This window comes from Crocuta crocuta, unplaced genomic scaffold (genome assembly GCF_008692635.1).
Source record: "Crocuta crocuta isolate KB4526 unplaced genomic scaffold, BGI_CrCroc_1.0 scaffold123, whole genome shotgun sequence".
In the NCBI taxonomy this organism is placed as follows: Eukaryota; Metazoa; Chordata; class Mammalia; order Carnivora; family Hyaenidae; genus Crocuta; species Crocuta crocuta.
Genome location: NW_027528865.1, coordinates 800,299 through 826,231, shown reverse-complemented (window position 1 = coordinate 826,231; position 25,933 = coordinate 800,299). Strand labels below are relative to the sequence as shown.

Here is a 25,933-nt window from a genome sequence, read left to right as displayed (position 1 = left end):
TGGAGGGTAACAGGCCCACTGACTCGGCTCACACAGTATCGGTGTACAAGGTGTGCAAGAGAGACAGAGCAGTCTTCCCCAGGGGCACGGATTGGCAGGCGGGATGCCCCCGGCCAACCACCTGCTCAATAATTTATGGCAGCCCCGGGTTAACTCGCTGTCCTTTGAAATGGGATCATCTACTGCGTAGGGAAGGGGAGAATTCAGTGTGAGGACAGGGGTTTAAGTGGCGTCAAGTTGCATAGTGAGATGTCGCTTCCCCTTCTGACTCCTCGTCCACACTCCTGAGGGCATGGCTGAGAGGGGGAGGGGAGGCTCTGCCTGGTGACAGCATGGCTCTCTGCTCAGAGACCTGAGCCTTTGGCAGGTGGCCTTTTCTACCCAGAATTATGGGGTTCTAGTTCAACTGTGTCTATTTTCCGCTTCTTGGCTCTTCATACAGGTAAAACTCGTTTTCTGTTTACTGTTGAAATATAGAATTTCCTGTTTAAAGAAATGTGCTTTATCCAGAGAGAACTCCACTGAGAAAATGAAATACTGTGAAAAGGATGCTGGTACAGGCGGCATATGCGTGGGGCAGAAAGGTGTGGAGGTGGCAGCGGTCAGGCTGAAATCTGGGCACGGGTTTGTCAGACGCTGCTGACCTGCTGGGTCGAGTGGAGTCACGGGGCTTTGCAGGTGGGGCTGGGGTGCGGGCAGGCAGGGGGCGGGCTCCCAGAGGGACACCTGGGATACGAAGTGGGTGCTCCCTGCTGCGGGCACCCTCCGCAGAGCCACCCTTCGGCCTAAACCTCGGCAGCCACCAGGCCATGCTCACCTCAGCACCCAGCGCGGCCCCCGCCTCGGCTGTGTTCAGCAGCTGCACTAACATCTGATCCCAGGCATCTGGCCTTCCCTGTGGACACACAGAAAGAAATACGACGGGGCTGGAATTACAGATGGCAGAGATACAAGCAGAGAGCAAGGAATAACATTCCCAACACGGATCAACACCCTCCCAGGAAACACCCAGACTCTGGAAAAGATGCCCAACCCGTAAGTCCAGACAACTGCTTCGGAATCGCTGGTCGGGGGGTGGAGTTGCTTGCTGGCCCCTGTCTCATGGGGCATGATGGGGAAAGACCCCTGTTTTGACAGCGCCTCTGATCCAAAGCTCATTCTCTTCCAAGGCTCATGGCGATGCCCCTGGGAGGGGGGGGCTGGGCCATGCCATGTGTGCTGTCCCGTTCATTCCTCGGCAACAAATATCCACCAAGGGCCCAAATGTAGCTGGGGTTGGATTTCTCTTCTTGGAGCCCGCCAGCCCCCGATCTTGCAGACCATCTTGATCTGGGCATCCAGCCACAAAGCACGACACGGTGGTGGGATCAGCAGTGGCATCTTGTACGAAGCAAGTCCTCCCGAGAACACAGATGCCCGTGGGTGTGCGGATGTACGTGGAATATTCGTGTGCGGTGGGCAACAGAGGAGAAGTGTGAACACACTGAAATGCCTTACTTACCAGTGGTTACAAAGACATCATTAGTAATTTATATTAATAATACTCATATTGGCAGCCGCTTTTATTATTTTTTTATTTGAGAGAGAGAACATGTGAGAGGGGGAGAGGCACAGAGGGAGGTAGAGAGCGAGGGAGAGAGAGAATCCCAGATAGGCTCCAAACCCAGTGTGGAGCCCAATGGGCTTAGTCTCATGACCTGTGAGATCATGACCTGAGCCAAAATCAAGAGTCGACGCTCAACCAACTGAGCCTCCCAGGCGCCCCTTGGCAGCCACTTTTAATGCCAATGCCCTAGCCAGGGCTAAAAGCTTCAACTGACGTTTGATTAAATTGTCTAATAAACCTGAGAGAGAACATTGCTAATTTCTCTGTACGTATGAAAACCCATAATCAGTTAGCGTATGTGCCTGATAAGCCACAAGCTTGGAATCCAAACCCAGATTTGCTGGATCCCAGGTCTCAGAGCCCTCACGAGAGGACAGTAGAAGTGGGGGCACGTCCTGACTGTGAGAAGGAGGCACGGAGAAGGACATCTTGGGACAAGACGTGGACAGGACCCCATGTCCTGGATGGGGCTCTCTTGTCCATCTGACAGCTGATCCTGGACCGGGGCCATCTTGTCACCAGACCCCGCCCAGCGTGCCTGTCCTCTGCCTCGCAATGAACAAGCTTCCCTTCCACACTCTGCTTTCCTAGCTGCTTCTGCTTTCCCAGGAGACAACCACCGAGCTGCTGGCCAACAAGAACAGCACCCAAGCACCATCAGCACCTCCTCCACCGGGGCTCTGCCCACAGACCGTGCCTGGGGAGGTGACTTCCCCACTGATCTCCTCCAACCTTGGCTGCCTCAGCTCCAGCCCGGCCTGGAGCCATGCCCATTTTCCTGGATGACTGCGGGTATCAGTGCTGGGTGGAATTGCCCAAGGCAAGGGACCCTGTCCACCTCACAAGGCACTGTTGTTTGTCAAGATGGTTTCCTTCTCCAAATTACACAAACTATTCAAAACAGTGAAGTGCTGCTCTCATTGCTGGGGCGGGGGTACTTTTCTGGGGGTCCAGCCATCTGGGGACTGTCCTGCCTTCTCGACCCCACGCCAGGGAGGCTCAGAGCAGACCTTTGTGGGCGCAGGCAGGTGCACCCACGCCACAGCCCAAGGCAGTCACTTCCACTTTCCCTCCCACGAGGAAGGCAGAGCAAATGCGAGAAGAGCCCAAGGGGTCTGGGTCACCCCCCACTTCCCCAACCGTCCATCACTTCTGAGACCATCTCCCTGTTTACTCAAGTGTAATGCCAAAGTGAATTGGACTGTCTTTTCCCTAAAGCGTCTCACTTGGTGTGACAAGTCTCATTCTTCCGGGAGAAAATCGTTGGGGGAGATCGGAGACAACAGCAAGATGGGGCGTCCACACCCGCCGGGCAGGAGAGATGGTGCTTCCTTTGCGCGTTTCTTTGGCTTTTGGTTTGTAGGTCAAGCATCCCTTAGTTCCAGGGGAAGGCAGACGGGAGAGCTCGCGGTGCTGTCACTGCGCCGTCAGGCCAACCACAGCCCGGGGCTGCTGTGAGGACGCATAGCGGGGTCAGTGTCAGCATCAGCAGCTGTGAAAACCATCAGTTACCTGCCGAGCAGGTAAGTGTGTCTTGGGGAGGGAGAGATGCTTTCACAGGCAGGTCTTCCATCTACAGCCCATCTCTAAGGTCGATTTTCCCATCCCCGGCTCACGGCTGAGGAAGCGAAGTTGAATGGCATGCTCAGCATGACGAAGCGAATAAGAAGGGAAGCCCAGGTCTGGTCCCTGCCAGGCCAGTGAGCTCTGTGCCCTGTGCTCGGCCTCGGCCGGGTGAGAGTAGAGGGCCAGGTCCTGCCTCGGTGCTGCCCCTGGCCTTTCACTGGTTTGCCGCACACGCTCTCCATCTAGGACGCTCCCCCTGGCAGACGCCATCAGCCTCTAAGCAAGGATTCTGCACCCGAGCGCCGCCGACACTTGGGGCCCCTTCTCTATCCTGTGCATGAGGGGACGTTCAGCGATAGACCTGGCCTCCCCCCGCCCCCCCCCAGAAGCCAAGAGCATGTCTCCCCACCTGAACACGTTATGACCATCAAAACTGTCCCCAGACATTGTGACGTGTCACCCAGGGGCTAAATCGCCCCTAGTTGAGAATGACTGACCTACCACAAGAAATCAATGTAGTTGAGTTGGACAATTTTCATAGGAGTTTTTTTTTTGCCCATTTACTACTCAAATATGTGTGAGTGTGGAGAGACGAGGGGGTCACAAGGAATGGGAAGACGTGCGTGTGAATTACAGACGTCACCGGCGTGAAACACGACGCATCAGGCGCCACTACCTGCACTGGGATGGCTTTGCTCTCATCGTTATACGTGATCAGCGACTGCTGGCCTTTGTCGTGTGGGACAGGGCTCCCGAGCCCCTTGGCTTCGGACCCACAATCGCATCGCAGCAGGAATAGCACAGCAACTATAACAAGATCGGGAGGGTCAGTGAGTCCTTCATCAGAGGTTTCAACACAATCTGGTTCTGATAACTCACAATCTGGCCATGAAGGGACATGGCCGGGCTGCGTCATAATCGTTTCTGTAGCTACAGAATTAGCACAGGATGGGCCCAAGTAGGTGCCAGATAATTATTGGTTAAACGGATTGAATAATATCATGTGATCACTAATATTGTATTGTTTATTTGAAAAATCTAGCTTCCTTAGTAGCCTCCTCCCAGCCTGGCTAGACATCTGTACACAGCGGCCCCGGCGTCACTGCAGACCACGGTGTTCATCTATGGCTCCACTGCTATCAGTAGCTGCCTGTTGAAAAGAAGCTGCTTTCGCCAGCCAGGCTGCATGTTCGATCAGGCTGGGAAAGTCTGATCTGAGTCCGTGACTCTGATGGGCCTAGGGGTCATTCCCAAGGCATCCCACCGCTCTCTGCCATCTTCCGCTCCCCACCCCAGAGGGAGGACTCCGCATGCCGGCTGACAGGCTGGGGAGAGCGGCCGCAGCCCCAGGGCAACCCCTGCAGACCACTGACCTGCCAGAATGAAGAACGCCACAAAGGGAGGAACCAGGGCCCCCACGAGGAGCCCAGCTCCTGCGACCGATGGCTCCACACATGTGACTCCATTGGGACAGGAGCAGACCCTCACGTGCACAGTCTGCCTCCGGGAAAGTCCCTGTTTGTCTGTGATGAATAGTGGCACCAAGTAATTCCCAGGTGGGAGCCTTCTCGACATCCAAAGTTCAACTGACCGACCTGTAGAGGGAAACGGACCTTGCTTGGGATTCACTTGTTCATTTGCTCCTCTGTTCAGCAGGTGCTTACTAAGTGCGTACCGTGTGCCAAGGCTCTGTACAAAAGTTGGCCAGCTTCGAAGTGAGAGGGGACAGAGAGAAAGACCACCCCCACTTCGGACACCTACTACAAGCCCGTGGCTTCTCAACCACACTCAGGCTTGAACATTCTTCAGAAGGACCCATAGAACTCACTGAAGGCTGTCTGCCCATAGTTACAGTTTCTCACAGCAAATGGATAGAGATTAAAATCATTCAAGGCAAGAAGTGCATAGAGCAGAGCCCAGAGAAGTATCCATGGAGTCAGTGTGGCGTCACTTCCTGCATTGGTAAGTAACAGCATTCTTGGAGCAATGCCAACCTGGGAGCTCACCTGAGCCTTGTGTCCAGAATCTTTATCAAGATTCAGTCATGTAAACCTGGCTGGCCACCCGTATGGCTGACCTCCGTCTCCAGCACTTTCAGAGACTGACGGATGCCCACGGGACCCAAAGCCCCCAGCCTAATCCCATTGCTCCGGTCCAATTGGCATGAGACCCCAGGTAAGTAGAGACACTCCTTTCAGGCAGGGCATCCCAGGGGCCTAGAGCTTAACTCTCAGAAGCCAAGCGTAAAGGCAAGAGCTCTTCTGGGGCAAAGTTCAATGTTTCACTACTGGGAACTGTAGTTCTGGGAACTGAAAACATGAGCTCACAGTTTCAACGAAAACACATGCCACATTCCGCAGACACGCCAGTAGAAGCTCAGAGGAGAATGTTGACAATGGATGCCAGTGGTCACCCTGGTAACAGCACCCCAGTGTTCCCTCGGGAGAGCCACACCTCCTGAACCCTCAGCCCAGGTGAGTCAGGGGGTACAAAGCCCAGATCCCAACATGGTCCGGCATGGGCTCAGAATGAGTCAATCAACGTATCCGTCCCTCCCAACTCCTAGGAGGTGACCCAAGTCACACAGCGATAGAAGTCCCTTGCCAGGGACTCCCAGCAACCACCCTGACAGCCCAGAGGAGAGCCTGCCTAAAATTGAAGGAACCCAGAGAAAGGCAGAGCCATGGTGGGGGCACACATTGTGCCCCTTGAGCATCCAGACCCAGCTCCACAGGGGCACAGGCTTACTTTGCATCATTCTCAGTTACACAAGCCAGTAAACTCCTTTTTTGCCTGGGCCTGTGAGAGTCAGGTTGCCTTCAGTCCTTTACCCCTGGCCAGTGTGAACACTCACCCCGATTTCCCCCCAGTTTCCAGGTGTCTTCTGCGTTCCTCCAGGAACTGTCCAATTCAAATGTGAAGGGGTCTGCGAAGGGCTCCAGGTCGCCATCCTCCGCCTCCAGGAGGAGAGGCTTGTTCGCTGCAGACTCACAGACCTCCAGGTATCGAGAACGGGGATGGAGAGTGGGGGCGTTGTCGTTGATGTCGGACAGGAAGAGCATCAAGGTCCCCGTCCCAGTCAGTGGCGGGAGGCCTTGGAAGGGAGGAATTCCAGGAAGAGTTGCTTATTAATGAAGGCGCCTGCTCCCCGTGTGCACCAATCCCTGGAAAGCGAGCACTGCCATCCCCCGGGGAAGATGGCCATTCCACAGAAATACTGACTCCATTTCCCTTCCAAAGTCGTGAACGTTACAGTAGGTGTTTTACCTGTTTTCCTGCTTTTTTGGAAATTCAGAACATCTGAGAAGGACACAGGAACAAAACACCCACCCCCCGAAATCTTTTGTAGAACCAGGTGGAATAGAATCATTCATTTTTCCGGGTGTTGATCATGCCAGGCGTTAGGAAGTGGTGGGACAGGAGTGAAACGAGTGTGACGTGGTGACAGAAACGGGCTGCATCTTGGCTGTGCCCATGTCAGCACCCCGGTTACCACTACAGTTTGCAGGGTGTTAGTCACCCAGGGACACGAGGTAATGGGTCCTCCGGACCCCACTACATTGTTTCTTCAGGTCCCTGGAAGATGGACCCCCCCTTTCTTTCTCCTCACTTAAGATTGATGGGGGCACCTTGGGGGCTCAGTCAGTTAAGCATCTGACTCTTGATCTCAGCTCAGGTCATGATCTCACGGTTAAGAGGTTCAAGCCCCATGTGAGGCTCTGCACTGATGGCATGGAGACTACTTGGGCTTCTCTCTCTACGCCCCCTCTCACTCAAAATGAATGGAAAAAAAAAACTGATTGGGAACACAGATTTAATATCTTCTTAACCTAAACAACATTCTACTCATTAATCTTACAAATGGGATGTACCCCTACATTTCTCTTAAAGCCTGGGTTTAAATTCACAGATTTCCTTCAAGGCAATTCATTAAAGTTATTTGAAAGTTGTTATTTATTCAACTTTATGTTTCAGCAGGTTTAAAAGTTCAGCCTTGGGAGATCAGAGACAAAAGTATTGTAATAGGCTCACAGAACTGCCCAGCCTGGTTTATGACAAATTTGTCCCATACAGTCACATTTGCCAGAGCTTATAAGCCATTCCAAGTATAGGGAAACTGTGCTAAGTGTTTATCACACACCACTGGCTTTAGGGAAGAGCTGAAGAGTTGTTTTATGTGTAGATGGAACAGACACTTGGTCCGACGGTGGCTTCCTCATTGGCTTAATCATCTCTTTGGAATGAATACTGCCCCTCTTCCCTTGGCATTTGCCCCTAGTCTGCCATTTCAAACATTATCATCAAAAATAGTTGCCAGTATTTAAAAAAGGAGGGGATAACCTGGGCGGCTCAGTTGGTTAAGTGTCCGACTTCGGCTCAGGTCATGATCTCACGGTTCATGAGTTCGAGCCCCGCATCATGCTCTGTGCTAACAGCTCAGAGCCTGGAGCCTGTTTTGGATTCTGTGTCTCCCTCTTTCTTCCCCTCTCCTGCTCACACTCTGTCTCTGTCTCTGTCTCTCTCTCTCAAAAATAAATAAAGATTAAAAAATTATGTGTCAGTAGGTGCATGGTGATAAAAAGTTTTATTTTATATAGTTTTCCAAGTTGGGCTGAAAGGCTCTCACTAGAATTATTTTCCCTCAGGAAGCCAGGAAACACACATTCCCCCCTAAATTTCGGGTCAACACTTACCATCATCAATAGCGTGACTGATGATTACGTAAAAGCTATCATTCACGTAAGGGGATTCTCGGTCAATTTGCTTCCTGGTAGTAACGGTTCCCGAGAGTTCATCTACGGTGACCCAATTCTCCGGATCGTGAACCAGTTTGTATCTTGTAGAAGGAAACACACACGATTTTTAAAATTAAAACGTTACATCAAAAGGCAAATCAATATATATCACGTCAGACACAGATCCTATCCCAAGTAGTGTGGGAAACTGCAAGTGGACTCTCTTTGTATCTGGCATATTTCACTAGGCGTAAAGTCTACAAGTCTTCGTTCATCCGTGTTGTAGCCTGTTACAGAATTCCCTTCCTTTTTAAGGCTGAATAACATTCCTTTATATATATACCACGTTTTGCTTATCCACTCACCCTTACGTGAACGCTTGGGTTGGTTTGGCATTTTAGCTATCGTGAATAATGGAGCTTTGAACGTGGGTGTGCAAATACCTCTTTGAGGCCCTGCTTTGAATTCTGGGAGCATAAACCCAGAGGTGGAATTATGGATCATATGGTGTTCCACTTTGATTTTCTGAAAAACCACCATACTGTTTTGTGCAGTGGCTGCACCAACTTGTACTCTCACCAGCTATGAACAAAGGTTCCAATTTTTCCACATCCTCACCAACACTTGTTTTCTGGTTTTTTGATAGCAGCCATCTTCATGGGTGTGAGGAGGCATCTCACTGTGGTTTTGAATTGCATTTCCCACACAATTAGTGATGTTGCCTATCTTTTCATGTGCTGATTGGCCATTCGTAGATCTTTTCTGGAGAGATGTCGATTCAAGTCCTGTGTCCACCTCGGGATCTGCTTGTTTGTGTTTTTCTGATGTTGAGTCATAGGAGTTCTCTATATATTCTGAATATCAATCCCTTATCCAATATAGGACTTGCAAATACTGTCTCCCACCAGTGGGTCACTTTTTGGCTCCATGAATAGTGTCTTTTAATGCACAAAACATTCTGATTTTCATGAAGTCCCATTTGACTCTTTTTTCCTTTGTTATCCGTGTTTTTGGTGTCACATCCAAAAAGTCATTCCGAAATCCAGGTCACGAAGCTTTTTTCTCCTATGCTTTCCTCTGAGAATGTTTATCAATTTTGGTCTTACGCTTAGGTCCTGAGCCATTTGAGCTAATTTTTGTGTACAGTGTCCGGGGACTTGTTTGTGTTTTTGGATCTTCATGTGAGTTCCTTGTAGATGGCATCCAGTTGGGCCACATGGGTTTTTTTTAAGTTATTTATTTATTTTGAGAGAGAGAGAGAGAGAGAGCATGAGCATGATAGCATGCACAGTGGGGGGGCAGAGAGAGAGAGAGAGCAGGAGAGAGCACCCCAGGCAGTCTCCGTGCTGTCAACACAGAGCCCAACTCGGACCTTGATCCCACAACCCTGGGATAGTGACCTGAGCTGAAATCAAGAGTCCGACATTCAACCAACTGAGCCACCCAGGTGCCCCTGGACCATATGTTTTTACACAAGCTGTCCATCTCTGTCTTTTGATTAAAGAGTATGATCTGTAAATGTATGAAGTAAATCTTACAGGAAGTCCTTCATCACCTTTCTCTTTTCTGGTTGTTTTCTGTCTCATTGACATTTCCATGGTGTTCACACGTCGTCTCTGAACTTCTTCCCCCACCAAGGCTTCCGTATCTCTTTGAGCACTTTTAAGACAGCTGTTTTAAAGTCTTTGTCCAACCCACCTGGCATCAGGTATTTTCCAGGGAAAACTTCTGTTGATCTATTTTTTTCCCTTTGAATGGGCCTTACTTTCCTGTTTCTTCGTGTGCCTTGTGGTTTTCTCTTTCCCTTGAGCACTGGACATTTGGATCTAATAATGTGGCAACTCTGGAAATCATATTCTCCCCCTTCCCAAAGTTTTCTGATCTTCCTTATTGTTTTTATTTATTTTATTGTTGTCTGTTTGTCTGACTGTCATAGGCTGTCTCTGTGCTGAGGCTGAACGTCTCTCTTCCTGCCCCCTCACATCTTTTCCCCGAGCTTTCCCTGGGCGTGCTTGGTCACTTTCTAATTTTCCTCCTATAGGTGCTTTCCTCCTGGCCTGTAACGTCTGGCTGCTGAAATAGGAAAGAGTAAAAAATGAAGAGGGTGGAATAAAGGCATCTGTCCTTCAAATCCCCCAAAGCAGCTTTAGCTGAGGGGGGGGGGATCTGTAATTATTGGGGGGAACAATGGCCGCCCACCTCTTTGTCTGTTCCTCTGGGACCCAACTCAGCAGGCGGTGAGCAAAGCACAGATCGCTGGTGTTGGGAAGGCAGAGTGTTTGGTGGCCACCTTGGCTCCTGCACACTGTATGCCTGGCTGTTCCAGGGGCACGTGCACGGCTGCCTGCTACTGTGCTAGCGCGCGAAGAGCCATAATGGACCAAAATTAACCTCAGTCTCCCATCCAAGCCTGGTTGCAAATCTTCAACAGAATCCCAAGTCCAGAACAGGAACATGGGACAGATTCTCCCAGAGCACCGGTCGGGTGGGGTGGGGGGCATTCCTGCTACTTCCAACTCTGCCGTCTTCCCGGGGACTCCGGCAACTTTATTTGTAAAAGCAGAACACTGAGCCACTCAAGTGCACACCACTTGAGTGGATGAGCACAGTGTGGTCCATACAGACAAGGGAATATTACTCAGACTTGTAAAGGAAGGAAGGTCTGCAACGTGCCACCGTGTGGTCGACCCTGGAGGGGTCAGTGACACAGGCCACAAGAAGACAAACACTGTATGATTCCACTTCTACGAGGTTCCTACAACAGTCAAATCCATAGAGGCGGAAAGTAGCGTGCCGGCCGCCAGTGTCTGGGGAAGACGGGGGTCTCGTATCATGGAGGCAGAGTTTCAGTTTTGTAAGATCAAAAAGTTCTGGAGACAGACGGTGGGGACGGGTGCACAATAATGTGAATGTATTTAGTGCTCCCGAACTGTACACTTAAAAATGGTTATGATGTGGGGCACCCAGGTGGCTCAATCGGTTAAGTGTCCAACTCCTGATTTGGGCTCAGGTCATGAGCTCCAAGTCAGACTTGTGCTGACAGTGCGGAGCCTGCTTAGGATTCTCTCTCTCTCTCTCTCTCTCTCTCAAAAATAAACACATAATCTTTAAAAAGAAAAACAGAGGACCTCCTGGGTAGCTCAGTTGGTTAGGCTTCCGACTCTTAGTTTCAGCTCAGGTCATGATCGCAGTTTATGGGATCAAGCGCCACATGGGGCTCTGTGGGATTCTCTCTCACTCTCTGCCCCTCCCCACCACTGTCTATAAATAAATAAATAAATAAATACGTCACAAAACAAAACAAAATGGTTAAAATGGAGGGCGCCTGGGTGGCTCAGTTGGTTAAGCATCCAACTTCGGCTCAAGTCATGATCTCACAGTTTGTGGGTTCGAGTCCCGCATTGGGCTCTGTGCTGACAGCTCAGAGCCTGGAGCCTGCTTCAGATTCTGTGTCTCCCTCTCTCTCTGCCCCTCCCCTGCTCATGCTCTGTGTCTCTCTGTCTCTCTCTCTCTCAGAAATAAATATAACATTAAAAACTTTTTAAATGGTTAAAATTGTAAACTTTTTGTTAGATATATGTTACCACAATTTAAAATACCAACCACTTCCATTGCCCAGAAACCAGAGGGGCTGACAGTTTACAGCCTTTAGTAAAAAGGGAGATCGAAATGCATAACAAATTATCTTAATACGAGGACACCAGTATCAAAGCGATGTACGCTGAGAACAAAGGAAGATGAGCAGGTGAACCCCACCTGGTGGGCTCCGGGGAAGCTATGGGAGGAAGATGGCATTGAACCCGGGCCTGCGGGCCTCCTGGTGTCTTGGGTCGGCGTCACCAGCGCAGTGAGGGCAGCTTTCCATCAGCCACACCCTCGGGCGTGCGGCTGGTTCTGCGTCAGCGACCTCCCTTCCCGGCGGCTCTTCTCACCTTATCCGGCCGGCGGCTCGGTCTGGATCCGTAGCGTTAAATGTCCCCAGCTGAATCCCAGGCCCAGCGCCATCAAGTTCGCTGACCACAAAGCTCCTGGGGTGGAAGGCCGGCGGCTCATTGGCGTCCATCACCTGCACACTCACCGTGGCGCTGGCCGCCGCCTCCCGGGGCTCCCGAAGCCGGCCCCCCTCGCAGGAGAAGAGCGGCTCCTCGTTCTCCACCATGATGATGAGGCGCCACGTGGGGTGAGTTTCATAATCCAAGGGCTGCAAGTCCCAGAGAGGGTCCGGTTAGCACCTGCTGCTTCTCTGGCCGGAGAGAGCCAGGTTCCCGCTATCACCCAGAGCGTGTGGCCTTTGCGCCTCATTTATCATTTATGCTGCCTTTAGTAATGATCAAAAGACAGTGGCCAGCTCATTTCCAAATCATTTATGGAGTTCTGTTTTTCCCTGCCCCTCTCCTGGTTGAAAACAGCCGCCATCCATCAGAGGGGCATGAAAAATGCAACAAAAACCGTCACCTAATGAAACATTAATGTGATGACTCTGCTGGAAAAAAAGAAAAAAGCAGGAAAGCTTAAAGAAATACAGATACTAATGGTCATAGTTACTCAGGGTGCAGAGTGCTCAGTGCCTTAAAAGGATTGAAAAGCCAGGAATTATTTGAAATATTCATTCCTGGGCATCTGGGACACAGTACCCCAGAGCCCTGCTATTCAGAGCGTGGTCAGGTCCCGTGGGCATCCACCGGGAACCTGTTCCTCTGGAGACAGAAGCTCAGGCCCCACCCCAGACCTACCGACTCAGGGCTGGCTGTGAGCCTGACCTCCAGCCTGACTCGCCAGCCGGGTACCAGGTCACATCAGAGTCCAGTTGAGAGTAAGGCTAAAAGCAATGGAGCCAGACCGCCTCAGTTGGGACGCCTACTCCAGCCGTGTGACTTTGTGAAAACAACCCAACCTCTCTAGGCTTTGGTTTCCTTATGAGTAAAATGAGAAAATAATACTAGGGTGACTGGGTGGCTCAGTTGGTTAAGTGTCCAACTTCAGCTCAGGTCATGATCTCACAGTTTGTGGGTTCAAGCCCCGCATTAGGCTCTGTGCTGGCAGCTAGCTCAGAGCCTGGAGTCTGTTTTGGATTCTGTGTCTCCCTCTCTCTCTGACCCTTCCTTGTTCATGCTGTCTCTCTCTCTCTCAGAAAGAAATTAAAACATTTAAAAACACATTTTAAAAAAATGAGAAAATAATATACTTTCCTGTAGGGCCAACTCCTCCACAGGCACACAGCAAAGTGCTGGGGGCCCACGATACTTTTAGGGGTCCGTGCAAATGTCCTAATGGCTTTTAAACTCAGGAGGAAGAAAAAAAAAGATGAACTCTAAGGATTAGAGAAAATGTTTTGAATATTTTTATCACATCAGAAAAAAAAAAGTTTTAGGGCAGGCCTATATCGATCTGTTAAATTTTGTCTCAAACAACAAGAAAATTAAATGTTGAAGCTTTCGTTTAACACCACTCAGAAAACTAACTTTTAGTATCGATACTTTTTTGGTCAGAGGAGCCACAAAACCCAAAGGGCCGAGAGCCCATGGCAGCAGGGGGTTGTGACAGCCTGCCCTCCTCACCGGGTGCTGTGGGGACACGTGACACGCCACACCTCACGTGCTCAGCACACAGCAGGCATCACACTGCCAGGACTCCTGCCAAAAAGGAGCCTCAACACCTGCGGCCAAGGGCAGGTGCACATTTCCCGATGCTTTACCTTGACAACGTTTAAAATCCCTTCATTGGTCTTGGGGTCAGTCAGAATGTCAAAATGTCCCTCTTCGTTGCCATGCAATATGTTAAATTTCACTCTCCAAGCTGACGTGAACGGGAGGTCCCCATCCTGGACCAGGAGACGCAGCACGGCCTGGCTGGAGCGGCCTTCGGAAAGCTGAACCTTATACTGGGAGAGACAACAGTCATTTCCATGTCATGGAGATAAAGAGACCAATTGAAAAAGAAAGCCAGAAAAAAATACACCACAACATGGATATTAAAGATTTTAGGAAAACAGTGCATTGAGTTTGATTTAACATGGGTATTTATTTCTCCTACCATTGAACTTGACCTCAAGCGAGTTGAAACTCTGCCTGATCCAGCAGAGCCAGGTCCTGCATCTGTTCCCTTTTCCCTGTGACTTGTGTCTACAGCTGAATGACTTTAAAAAAGTGCTCTTAAATCCAACTCAATGCACTATTTTTCTAAGAATATTTAAAATAATAAAACACATCCTAACTATGCTGCTAAGAAAAACCCTAGCTCTTCTCCTAAAATGGAACTCTTGCAGTCACTAGATTATGGCAATCATCTTTCTAACACATATGGATCTTGAGCTTGTTACTCAATACTTAGGTGACAAGATAATTTCTCTTTGACGAGTACATCTAAACAGCATGTATTTTCCCTGCCCTTACTTTAGAGTCTGCTTTTTACTAAACCAGAGAAAGATTTTCAAACAAGGTCGAAACATAATAAGTATTGTTTATTATTATTGTATTATTCTATACTGTTTCGTGAGGTATTTTTATTTGAAAACATTTCAGCTTTGGTCTATACAATTTCCTTTTAAAGATTTTATTTTTAAGTAATCTCTACACCCAATATGGGGCTTGAACTTACAACCCTAAGATCAAGAGTCTCATGTTCTACTGACTGAGCAGGCCTGGCGCCCCTTGTCTATGCAATTAAACAATTTTGGGGAGTGCCTGGGTGGCTCAGTCAGTTGAAACATCTGACTTCGGCTCAGGTCATGATCTCAAGGTTTGTGAGTTCGAACCCTGTGTCAGGCTCAGAGCCTGGAGCCTGCTTCAGATTCTGTATCTCCCTGTCTCTCTATCCATCCCCCACTCATGCTCTGTCTCTTTTGCAAAATTAATAAATAAACATGAAAAAATAAATATATACATTTTAAATGATACTTTTTCAAATAATTGTTTGTAGCATTTATTTATTCAACAAAGGCTTTGATGTGCCTGATTCTGTCTTAGGTGTTGTGAATAGAATCGGCAAAACTTCATCCCCAAGGAACAGTTGATTAAGACACTGTGTGTGTGTGTGTGTGTGTGTGTGTGTGTGTGTGTGTGTGTGTGTTGGGTTGGGGTGTGGGAGGGAGAGGTGCTAGGTTGGGGATCTCACTCGGTGTTCCAGAAAGTTCTCACTGAGAGAGGTCAGGAGAAAAAAGTAAAATGGACATTTTTCTCTGAAAAATTCATATGGAAGAGTACAGAATACAAACTAGGGAACAGATCCTGCGTGTTTTTAGTAATCTTGCAGATCTCAAGTGGCATGGCGTTTCCAAATGGTCTGGGTTTCCACGCTTTCTTCATGCATGGGGCGGTGTAGCCCGTGAAATCCCATGTCAATCTACAGAGCAGATGAGCTGAGAAAGACAGAGCCAGAGCCTACCTGCTCACCTTCCCTAGTCTAGAGCTCTGGATGTTGGTTAAAGGCTCAGGTCTAGATTCTCACGAACTTGCCCTCCCAGAGGACCTTGGGCAATCTCTGCAGACCTTTTTGGGTGTCACAACTGTGAGGTCCACTGGCATCTAGTGGGTAGAGGTCAGAGATGCTACTAAACATCAGACAGTGCACCGGGCAGCCTCCCCTGGCCCTACGACCATGAAGTTCCCATCCCACATCAACAATATGCAGTGGAAAAACCTCGTGGACGGTGAGCACGGATTCTCTATCTTCCCTGTGCTTCCGTGGCCTCATCTATGAAACGGGAATCACATGCTGGTCCCAACCATTAGAAGTGAAAGCATGCATATAAACATTCTGAGCACAGTTTCTGGCACAAAATAGTAAAAATAAATAAATGAAAAAATAAAAGGAAGCTCCCCAGTCTATTATTGAATGATTCCATATCAGCCTGGCTGACGTCTTCCTTCTAGTTTGCGTTATTTTGGAGAATGCCATGCATCTTGGGGGACTGTGGCCAATTCCCTCAACAAGACTGAGCCTAGGACTCAGGGCCATTTATGTACGGACTTGGCATTCGGGACAAGCCTAGGTGCCTTACGTTCTCCTGGGCAAATGTGGGCATGTGGTTGTTGCCTTCTTCCACGTTGATGTGAACCGTGGCTGTGGATGACAACGGTGGCTCTCCAGAATCCGTCGCACGGACCAGTAGTGTAAACCGAGGAGCCATCTATGTGGGGAGGAAATGAAATCCCTTCAAATGCAGCAAAGGGAAGTATCAATTTAAAAAAATAACCCATTACCACAATCTCAGTAGCAAGCCCAGCCACAGAGGGGTTTCCACTGCAAACATAAATGCTAAGTCTGGGGCTCAGAGATAGAAAACACATTTCATTTTTTTAAACAATAAAATCCACATAACCTCGTAATCCAAGCATCCTGAGAGTTGTATTTCTCCACTGATATGGTCAATATGGAAGCCACTTTCTTTCAGTAATGGCGTTTGAGAAACAAGGGAATAAAGGACTTGAGAATTTAGAGTATTTTCTTGATCCAAATCAACTGTTAACATCTGGAAAATAGGTTGACCTGGAAAAAATTGTTTTAACGGTTACCATTGACCAAAGGCAGCCCATCAGCCCAGTAGAATGACGATCCCTTTGCTAAATGGCATGGAGGCATACACCAGAACGGATTATTTACAAAATCAAACTATTGACATAATATAAAAAGATAAAGAGGAATATTTAAATAGTCATAAGAACTTTCTCATCACGATTGCAAATGCAGGAGACAGGAAAGACTGAATTGACAGATCAGACAGATGTTTAAATGCGTGGCCGAAAAAACTACAGACAAAACTTAAAAAGAAATGATAAACCAGGAAAACATATACAGGGCAGATATAAACATTCTTAACATAGAATAAGGCTAAAATCAAGAAGGAAAATGACAGGCACACTAACAGGAAGTAGACAAAGGAACAAGTATCTGATAAACAGAAATGGACAAGAAACCTATCAATACATGCAAGCACTTAATAATCAAAGATGAACACAGGCAGGCCCCGTGGGACGTGCTGGGAGGTGAAGAGAGCAGAATACTTAAATTGTGTGTGCAGCCGTTCTCTGCACTTATGCCAAGTAAATGATGCTTGAATGGGATGCAGATTCAGCTCAAAAACATTCACGGAAGCATATTTTGGGAAAATAACACAAAGTGGGGACAAAGCATCCGTGTGTAACAATAGGAGATTAGTTACCATAAAACACGTCCGTTAAATAAGTTTTATACAACAAGATGCTATAGGAGAACACCATTAGTTTACAAAGAGCAGAATTGCACTTTTAGAAAAGAAAATTCATAAATCTACCCATGTAAATCTACCCATGTAAAAACACACACCTGTACATTTGTGAATATTTAGTATAACCCATCTACATTTTATGCTATGATAAAGATGAAAAATGTACGTATGTATACATATACGCATTTGTAATTATATATAAAAATCCAGGAATATATACACATAGGTAAATATAACATACAGTGTGTTTACATGCACACATATATAAAATACAAAGAAAAATATTTAAAAAAACATAAACTAAAACATTAATGATACTCATCTCTAATTGGAAGTATTAAATAGGCTTTCTATTTCAGTCTTAACTTCTTGGAATTTTCCGAGTTTTCTAAAGACTATTTTGTGAAATAAATAATGCTTTTTTGTTATTAAAATACATGCACATTCTAGTAAAGGGTGGTTTGGATTTAAAGATTCACAGAATCTGCAGCTCAGAAACTTTGGATGTCATCTCATTGCCATTTTACAGGCGAGAAATTTACAGAGAACATGTGGGAGCCCGCCGTTCAGCCCTGCTTTCTGCCTCGTTGCATCTGGCTTATTTTAGATTGGTCTTTACATATCAGCTCTTCGGACAGACATGATTTCCACATCATCTTATTGCCAGTACAAAATGAGGCTTACAGACCTCCAAGCATCTCGCTGCAATCCAGGGCCTGCGACCTTCAGGGCACGAACGGTAAGCCATCTCCCTGAGGACAGCTAGGATCAAGAGCCCCCTCAAAATCAAAGCAGGAAAAACCTTTATGGACCAGAGCGGACAGGTCCCCACCTCACACACCTGCAGCATGGCTCTCCTTCACATTGAGGCTAACTTCCTTCTCAGGGAACTGCGGTGCGTGATCGTTCACATCACTGATCCTAATGTTGAAAATCAAGGAATTGTCCAGGACTTTTCCTGATCGGCGATCTAGAACATCAAAATAAACCTGGGAAGCAGAGAACAGTATTAATGTTGCAGGATCGTTTACCGGATGCCACGGCTCAAATCACTGTTCGCCTAATTGTGTTTTGCCTCCTCTCCTGCACTCGCCAGAAAGTTTCTGAGGGCAGGAGTCACGTTGCTGTCCCTCACCACGTGACCCCAGGGAGCGAGCGCAGGGCTGACACAAAGACTGTGGGACAAACCCATGCGATGACTGGAAGAGTACACCATGAGTTTCGATTAGGCTCTAATCTCAGTCTCTCTACCCGGGGAGACGTGGCCAGGTTGCATAGAAGCCTCAGTTTCTCTATGCAGTCAGTGCTGTCATGAGAAATACACACGCGAACCAGTATTGCTGAAACGTTGTGGACAGCAGACCCTCCAAAGTCTGGGGGGAAAGGGAACTTTGAAAGTAGCTGGCGCGGCCATTGCCATGCGATGGGTTCTCAAATGGTTACTGCCGTTACTTTTGTGCTGGAGTCAGGAGGGTGCACTCATCTCAAATGCAGTGGGAAGTCTTTCCTTTCAAAAGATCTCAAATTGATACTTTCGGCTTCTATCTTTGGTTTCTTAAGAACCTTAAAAAAAGGGAGCAAATTAAACTCAGACAGAAAGAAGGAAAAAATATAGAGACAGAGATAAAGATAGAGATAGAGATAAAGATGTATCATTAAAGTTCAAAATAGCAAAGCGAAGTCAAAAGAACCAAAAGCTGATTTGCCTTCCCATATAAATTTCGTGATCAGCTGGATAATATCTATGAAAAGTTCTGCTAGTCCTTTGATTAGTTTTGTGCAGTGTTTATAGTTAAATTTGGAAAGAACTATCCCTTTAATAGTCCAATGTTTCAAAATCATAAACTCAGTCTATCTTTTCACTCGGTTAGACCTTCCTTGATTTCTTTCATCAGCATTTTAAAGTTTTGAGTAAATAGGCCCCAAACAGATATTAGATGTTTGCCTAAGCACTTCAGTTGTTTGGGGGATATTATAAATGATTAATATTGATTTCCAATTACTCATCACCGGGATTCAGAAATATAATTGATTTTTATGTATTAACTTTATTTCCTGGGACCTTGCTAAAATTGATTTTCAAAGATTAAAAATAGGCAAAGGATTTGAACAGACACTTTTTCTCCAGAGAAGATGTACGATGGCAAAGAATTCTTCATTCCTTCGGTGGGTTCTTACAAAACGAAACACCCTCTTACTGCGCAAACCAGCAGTCATGTTCCTTGGCATTTACGCAAAAGAGCTGAAAACTTATGACCACACGAAAACCTGCACACAGATGTCCATAGCAGCTTAATCATAGCCATCAAACACTGAAGCAACCCAAACGGCCTTCACGAGGTGATTGGATAAACAGCCCGTGGTCCATCCAGACAGTGGAATATTACTCAGCATTAAGAAGGCACGAAGGAATCTTCAGCCCATTGCTAAGTGGGAGGAACCAAGCTGAACAGGCTCTACACTATGTAATTCCAAGTATATGACGTTCTGGAAAAGACAGAAGTATGGAGACAGCCAAAGGATCGGTGGCTGCCGAGGGCTCAGGAAGGAAGGGGGGATGGATACGGGGAGCACAGGGGAACTTCAGGGCAGGGAAAACACTCGTAAGGGTGGACACGTCACTGCATATTTGTCCAAACCCATAGAATGTGCAACACTGAAAGTGAGTCCTAACGTGAGCTATGGGCTTCGTTAATAACAATGTATCCCATTGGCTCATCCACTCTCATGCTCTGCACCCCTGCACGAAGTTAGTAAGAGAGGAATCTGGGTGGGGAGGGGAGGGCGGGGGGGTGCGAACCCTGTACTTCCCACTCTACTTTTCTGTAAACCTGAGGCCGCTCTAAAAAAACAAAGTCTATTAATTTTAAAAAGCCCCTACATATGAAATAAAAAGTGGGCAACCATATATATTATGTATTTATGTTTTTCTAAATATGGAATGTTTCACAAATTTGTGTGCCATCCTCATGCAGGGGCCTGCTAACCTCTGTGTTGTTCCGGTTTTAGCCTATGTGCTGCGGAAGTGAGCACTATATATATATATGATATGACAGATCATATATATTTTTTTTAAGTAAGTCTAATATGACTTGCTGCTGAATCTCTGTTGCTCTAGCATAAGCAGTGAGTTATGTCTGTTGAAAACTGATATGAATATGGGGAAGGCATCAGCAGGGAGACAGAAGTTCAGAGTCCCAGGAAAAGGAGGGAAGGGGTACATTCCCCGGAGGGAGCTCTCAAGGTGGACGGCCGTCTGCTGTGGGAACACTGGTTTGTCAAGGGGTGTCCGGCGGCAGGTACAGAGCCCGGCTCAGAAACGCTGAGCAAGCACAGGCTTATTCCAGAAGAAGCAGCTTCAGGAAGGCCCGGGGCTGAGCTCTTACACAGATCACCTCCTTTCTTCCTCGCAGAAGCCCTAGAAGGAGACACCCCCGGCGCCCCACTCTGTGCCACCGAGAAGTCCCGTGGCTGTCCGCTCTCAGCGCGGCCCAGGTTCATGTCCAAGTAAGTGCAGACTTGACTACACCGTCAGCCAGGTCTTCACCACTCCCCTCAATGCCCCTGCCCCCCAGCCCAGAGCAGGCAGCTTCACCGGACGGGGGTCTCAGCACCTTGACAGCATCAGGCAACAATCTCTCCACCCGCTTCCCCGAGCCCACGAGGTGTCCGTGGCACACACCTCCCTGGGCGTCTTTTCTGCAGACACATTGCTTCCTCCTCATCATCCACCACCGTGGCCCCGCCAGGTGCCCTGTGAGGTGGCCCGGGCGTGAGCTCAGCGGTCTCCCTTCCCCTACAAGACCACTGAGCCAGTCCGCCCTGGGGAATCCGACATTCATTTTCAAATTTTTGTGCCAGCAAATTGGCTGTCTCACACACCATTTGCGCGCGCTCTTCCAGAATTGATGACGGCGCCGGCTCCCGACTCACGCGGACTTCTGGCTCGAAACGGCTCCGACTATAATCCTTCCACTCAAAACTAAGAGCTGCGTGTTTGTTTTATGTTTATTGTTTTATGTTCCATTTATCATCCTAAAAGCTACATCTGAGACAGTAAGTTCTGTAAGACGCCTGAGAGGCAAAACAACCGCTTCTTCTCTGACAAGAGGCTAAGAATCTCTGGGGCCTCAGAACCCCCTGGAGGAGGGAGGTGGAAAGGGTGTTCAGCCTTTTGTTACGGCCTTAGGATTTCGATCCTTGGACGACACACCATAGAGCAGTGGCGTGACAGAGGGGCGCGAGGCTGCTTAAACGATGTGCGAGACGGACTCTAGTCACAGATGAGCACGTGCACACACCTTCAAGACCTTCAAGGCCAAACACGAGACAGAACCACTTAGGTGTGTGGGCTCCGAGTCGGCAAAGATGGGTGCGTTAGGGTCAAGACCCACAAATGACTATGTCAAGGAATACGAAAGAATGATTTTCTTGAGTGTGTCTGTATCCTATGGGATTGACCATATTTTGATATAAACAGATGAGACTCCCACATAGAAAATGTCAGGTTTTCCCCTTTCCGGCTGTGTCTTAAGTCTCCCAGCAATTCTCAGCTGGAGTTACGGTGCTTTTGAAGGTTTACGGAATTAACAAGAAGGTGATCACACATGCACGCACGCACGCACACACACACACACACATACACACACACCCCTGGCCACCCGCTCCCAATCACAGGCTTTAAATGCTTTGGCTGGTTCTGGTGACCCCTCACGGCCCCCAGGAGCGCAGCGGCGCTGCTGGGATGGGGTTTTGCCGCCTTCTCGGCCGACTGCGCTCCTCACACGCCCCGGCTTTAGGGGCCGCCAGACGCAGAGGCAGATGGCGGGGCTNCGGCTGGAACCCTTCTCATCCGCCGGTTCCGTGTCTTCCTAACGAGGAGGTTAACCCCTGCGTGCCAGTCTCCTACATCCGCTGCAACAACTCGCCACAAGCCGGGCGCCTTGTGACAAAATGTGTTCTCTTGCCCTTCGGAGACCAGACCCACACTCAGGGTGGCAGGCGTGACTCTGAGCCTCCGGAGGGAAGCTCTGCTCCGGGTCTCTCTCTCCAGCTCCTGGAGGCGGGCGCCAACCCCAGCATCCCGGCCTGCAGGGCCGTCACCCCGGGCTCTGTCTGCTGCCTTCTCCCCGTGTGCTTCTCTGTGTCCAAATCCCCTCCCCTTAGAAGGGGTCCACCAGCTGGTCCAGTAGGATCGCATCTTAATTTGATGACATCTGCAAAAACCTTGTCTCCAAAGAAGGTCACATTCACAGGTGCCGGGGGGACGCGAGCCCTCCTTTCTGGAAGACCCCGTTCAGCCCACACACCCTGGAAGCAGAGACTACGTGCCCCGGCGCTCGTTCATTCATCCGACGAGGTCATTGAAAACCTACTACGTGCAGAGCCCTAGTCCTGACTCGGGGGTAGTGATGCTGCATAGGACACTCCTCCCTCTTAGAACGAGCACCCAGTGGGGACCCTGGCCACCCACAGAGAACCAAACACACGTCAGGCATACGCTTCAGACGATGAAAAGTATCAAGGACACAGTGAACCACGGGCGTGAGACAGGGAACCCCGGGCTGGGGGGCGCGCCCCCAAATCCCCACCCTCATGCAAGTTCACCGTCAAAGGAGGGGCCAGCTAGCAAGTGATCGCAGAGCCCGGTGTGAAAGGGCGGCTGTGACAGTGCTGTGGGGGGCCAGGGGGAGTGCGGGCTCGATCTCCGTCTGGCCGGGCAGGTCCAAGCACAGGGCCCAGAGATCCCGACAGAGCAGCACCCCCAGGGATGCCACTCACGTCCCCACGTTTTCCCTGTTTGTTCTAATACCTCCCTGGGACAGAGGGCCAACCATTCCACCCCGGCCTCACATNCGCTGTCTCTCTCTCTCTCTCTCAGAAATAAATAAAACATTAAACAAAATAAAACAAAACTTTGTGGAAGCCAACCCTCAATAGCTCAGTAAAGACGTTAAAGGCAAACCACCAGCAACCAAAACACAAGAGTACAACCGAGAACACAGCACTAAGTGAGTTGTTTCCTCCCTGCACGGGAGTCACGCCTGCCGCTATTTGCCCAAGCCTCCCCTCTGCTCCCACCTGCCGTGCACTAGGCTTCCCTCTCCTGGGAGCTTCTTGGAGACAGTCTATGCTCCGTGCTGACTTACGGAAACAAAATCTCCATTTTCCCCAAATCCCTCGGCGATCTGTTTGCTCATCCGAGATTTAGCGGGGCTGCCCCAGGGCCCCCCGTGACCACTCTATATTGCTTCTCTTTAACAGACACTACACAGTCCCCAGGTGGGCAACGGTTCCTGTGAATATAGTTAAGACCCGGAGAGTCATCTCTGCAGGACTTTTGGATTTGGGGAAGAATTTCTGCCTGTTTAAAAATTAGAGATTCAGAGCCTATCAATGAGTTAAGGGCATGTATTTGATTATGTATATACATAGTCTGAGGTCGTTGTAGAAGAGGTAATATAAATTACCTCTTTCAGATGTTTTGTCCCACCCGGAAGGAGTTAGCGTGCAGACAAGCTCAGTTTCCAGCAGAAGTCACAACGTAACGAAGGTGAAAATGTCCTATGCACCCCAGTAAGGTGAGGCTGGTAATGTAATATACCACCATGTGGGTTGGGCATTTTACTTTATAATTTCCTTTCCTGGCTCAGAACCTGGATTTCACAGTCACGGTAGACCATGACGTCGGGGTTGTGAGATCAGAAGGAACACGCAGACTCACTAAGAAACCGTCGCCTGGCACAGAGCTGCCCATCCATCGGTCATTAGGCAGCTGTGGGCTCTGCCCGTGGCCTCTGCCCGCAGATCTCAATGGTGACTCATCGAAGGCCAGGGTAGCTCACTTTGTAAACAACCCACAGCCCGATCCCCAGGATTCCCGGGAATCCTGAGTGTGGCGGGAATCCGGTCACTGGAAGAAAGATCTGCAGCAGCTCACATGAATCGTCCCAGAGTCCAGGACTTTAAAAGAACGTTATAGAATCTACCTCGCAGCCCACGCATACTGTTGAAGCTCAGCACGGTGCATGACGTACTGTCCCCCAGGACGTGGCGTACGGATGGCTTCCCTAGCGCCTGGCTCGTACGACAGTCCCCCAACAGCCTCACAAGAAATCCACGCTTAGCATGTCTCAGGCTTTAGGTACCTTGAAAGATGGTGTTTTTTCTCGATCAACTGAGCGGTGGACATACACTCGTCCGTTCCTGTGATCTTCCACAGAAAACAGCCCCATCTCGGGGTACTCATCCACACCAGGTCCACGGATCAAAAATATGACTGACTCGTTATTAGACCTGTCATTGAACAGCTGAAAAGGCAAAAAATGGGGGAGAAAGGAAAATGAGAATAAGCCACAAGGCACACTGAAGATCAAGGCCAAGATGCACAGGTATTTTTAAAGCGTCATAGGGGCGCCTGGGGGGCTCAGTTGGTTAAGCGTCCGACTTCGGCTCAGGTCATGATCTCACGGTTCGTGGACTTGAGCCCCGTGTCGGGCTCTGTGCTGACAGCTCAGAGCCTGGAGCTGCTTCAGATTCTGTGTCTCCCTCTCTCTCTGCCCCTCCCTGCTCACGCTGTCTCTCTCTCTCAGAAATAAATGAAAACATTAAAAAAATAAAAATAAAGCGCCATATCTAGCAATTGCGCATTTGAGGATTCATCCTAAAGACATAGAAAGACATGCCAAGGTGCAGGAACAGGGGACGTGGCTGAAGTTTGGGAGCAGCACACATGTCCCTCCCTGGGAAAGAATCTAGAATGATACCCCTTCCCAGGGCACGGCCCAGTCTTTCAGGATTTACACGCCCTGCCCCCGGAACGAGGCTGTGCCGTACTGTGAAACCGGAAAGGCAGCTTGCAGAACGATGCGAGTATCGCTGTCCTGTTTTGTCGACACAGACTCACATTAGCGAGACTGTGGAGAAATATCTGGAAGGGTACATACCGAGGTGCTCACATTGCTGACCCCTTCAGGGAGACAGGAGACATACTCCTGCAGCTAACATTTACAAAGGGCTTGGCGTGAGCCAGGCTATGATAGGCCTCCCTTGCCCTCGCCTATTTAATCTTTACAGCAAGCCTATAATGGAAGTGCCCGCACGGCCTGTGCTGTGTAGACGGGGGCAGAGAGCATCTCTAACTCCTACATTAGGGATACGATGCCTATAGAGCAGGAGCCCACTGTGTTCTGCTGACTCTCAGGAGGATATAGTTTTAACCACTGAGCCCTGAAAACTCTCTGTATGTTGTTGTTGTTGTTTTTTTAAATAAAAGCAGGCATCTACTATTTTTATGAATATTGCAAAAAAACGAAAATTGTTTTACTTTTTTCTCGAGAAACCATAGGATGTCACAACTGTAGGGAATTAGTGACTCAGTACATAATTCACAGGTGCATCGGGTCAGGAGTGTCGTGGATGCGAATGACATGGGCCGGGTGGGAAAGTTCCAGCATTCTGACACCGTCACGTGACCGCTTCGGTGCAACGGCTGGTGCTCAGCCTCCGAGTAGGGGAGGCAGCAGGGAGCGGTGGGGACTTGGCTAACTCGAGCTCCACCTCGTTGTTGCTCCGTGTGGTCAGATTTTCCAGTTTTCAAAGACCTCTAAAATTACACAATTCCTAATACAATCTTCCTGTTTTCTCCGTTTTTTAAATTGTGGTAAAGCACACATATCATACGATTTACAATCTTCATCACCCCTGAGTGTGCGGGCCGGCGGAACTAAGCCCGCGCACACGGTTGGGCGGCCGCCGCCACCATCTGTGTCCGCAGTGCTTTTCATCCGACCAGACCAGCACTCTGTCCCCATCAACCCG

The 25,933-nt window shown here is 48.9% G+C and overlaps 1 protein-coding gene and 1 non-coding gene across 2 annotated transcripts in view; both read right to left on the bottom strand.

Annotated features, from left to right (window-relative positions):
- Positions 1–25,933, bottom strand: part of CDH26 (cadherin 26) — a 42,603-nt gene that overhangs the window by 7,055 nt on the left and 9,615 nt on the right. Inside the window, exons 4-14 of the mRNA XM_077756290.1 lie at positions 24,262–24,423; positions 17,955–18,102; positions 16,229–16,395; positions 15,908–16,036; positions 13,604–13,789; positions 11,841–12,109; positions 7,867–8,009; positions 6,027–6,266; positions 4,546–4,767; positions 3,849–3,979; positions 818–895 (exon numbers count right to left, since the gene is read on the bottom strand). Of these exons, the coding sequence (XP_077612416.1) occupies positions 818–895; positions 3,849–3,979; positions 4,546–4,767; positions 6,027–6,266; positions 7,867–8,009; positions 11,841–12,109; positions 13,604–13,789; positions 15,908–16,036; positions 16,229–16,395; positions 17,955–18,102; positions 24,262–24,423 (1,875 nt within the window). The remainder of the gene's footprint in view (positions 1–817; positions 896–3,848; positions 3,980–4,545; positions 4,768–6,026; positions 6,267–7,866; positions 8,010–11,840; positions 12,110–13,603; positions 13,790–15,907; positions 16,037–16,228; positions 16,396–17,954; positions 18,103–24,261; positions 24,424–25,933) is intronic.
- Positions 20,044–20,146, bottom strand: LOC144225136 (U6 spliceosomal RNA). The gene has a single exon (XR_013333214.1). It is a non-coding gene; the product is annotated as a U6 spliceosomal RNA (small nuclear RNA).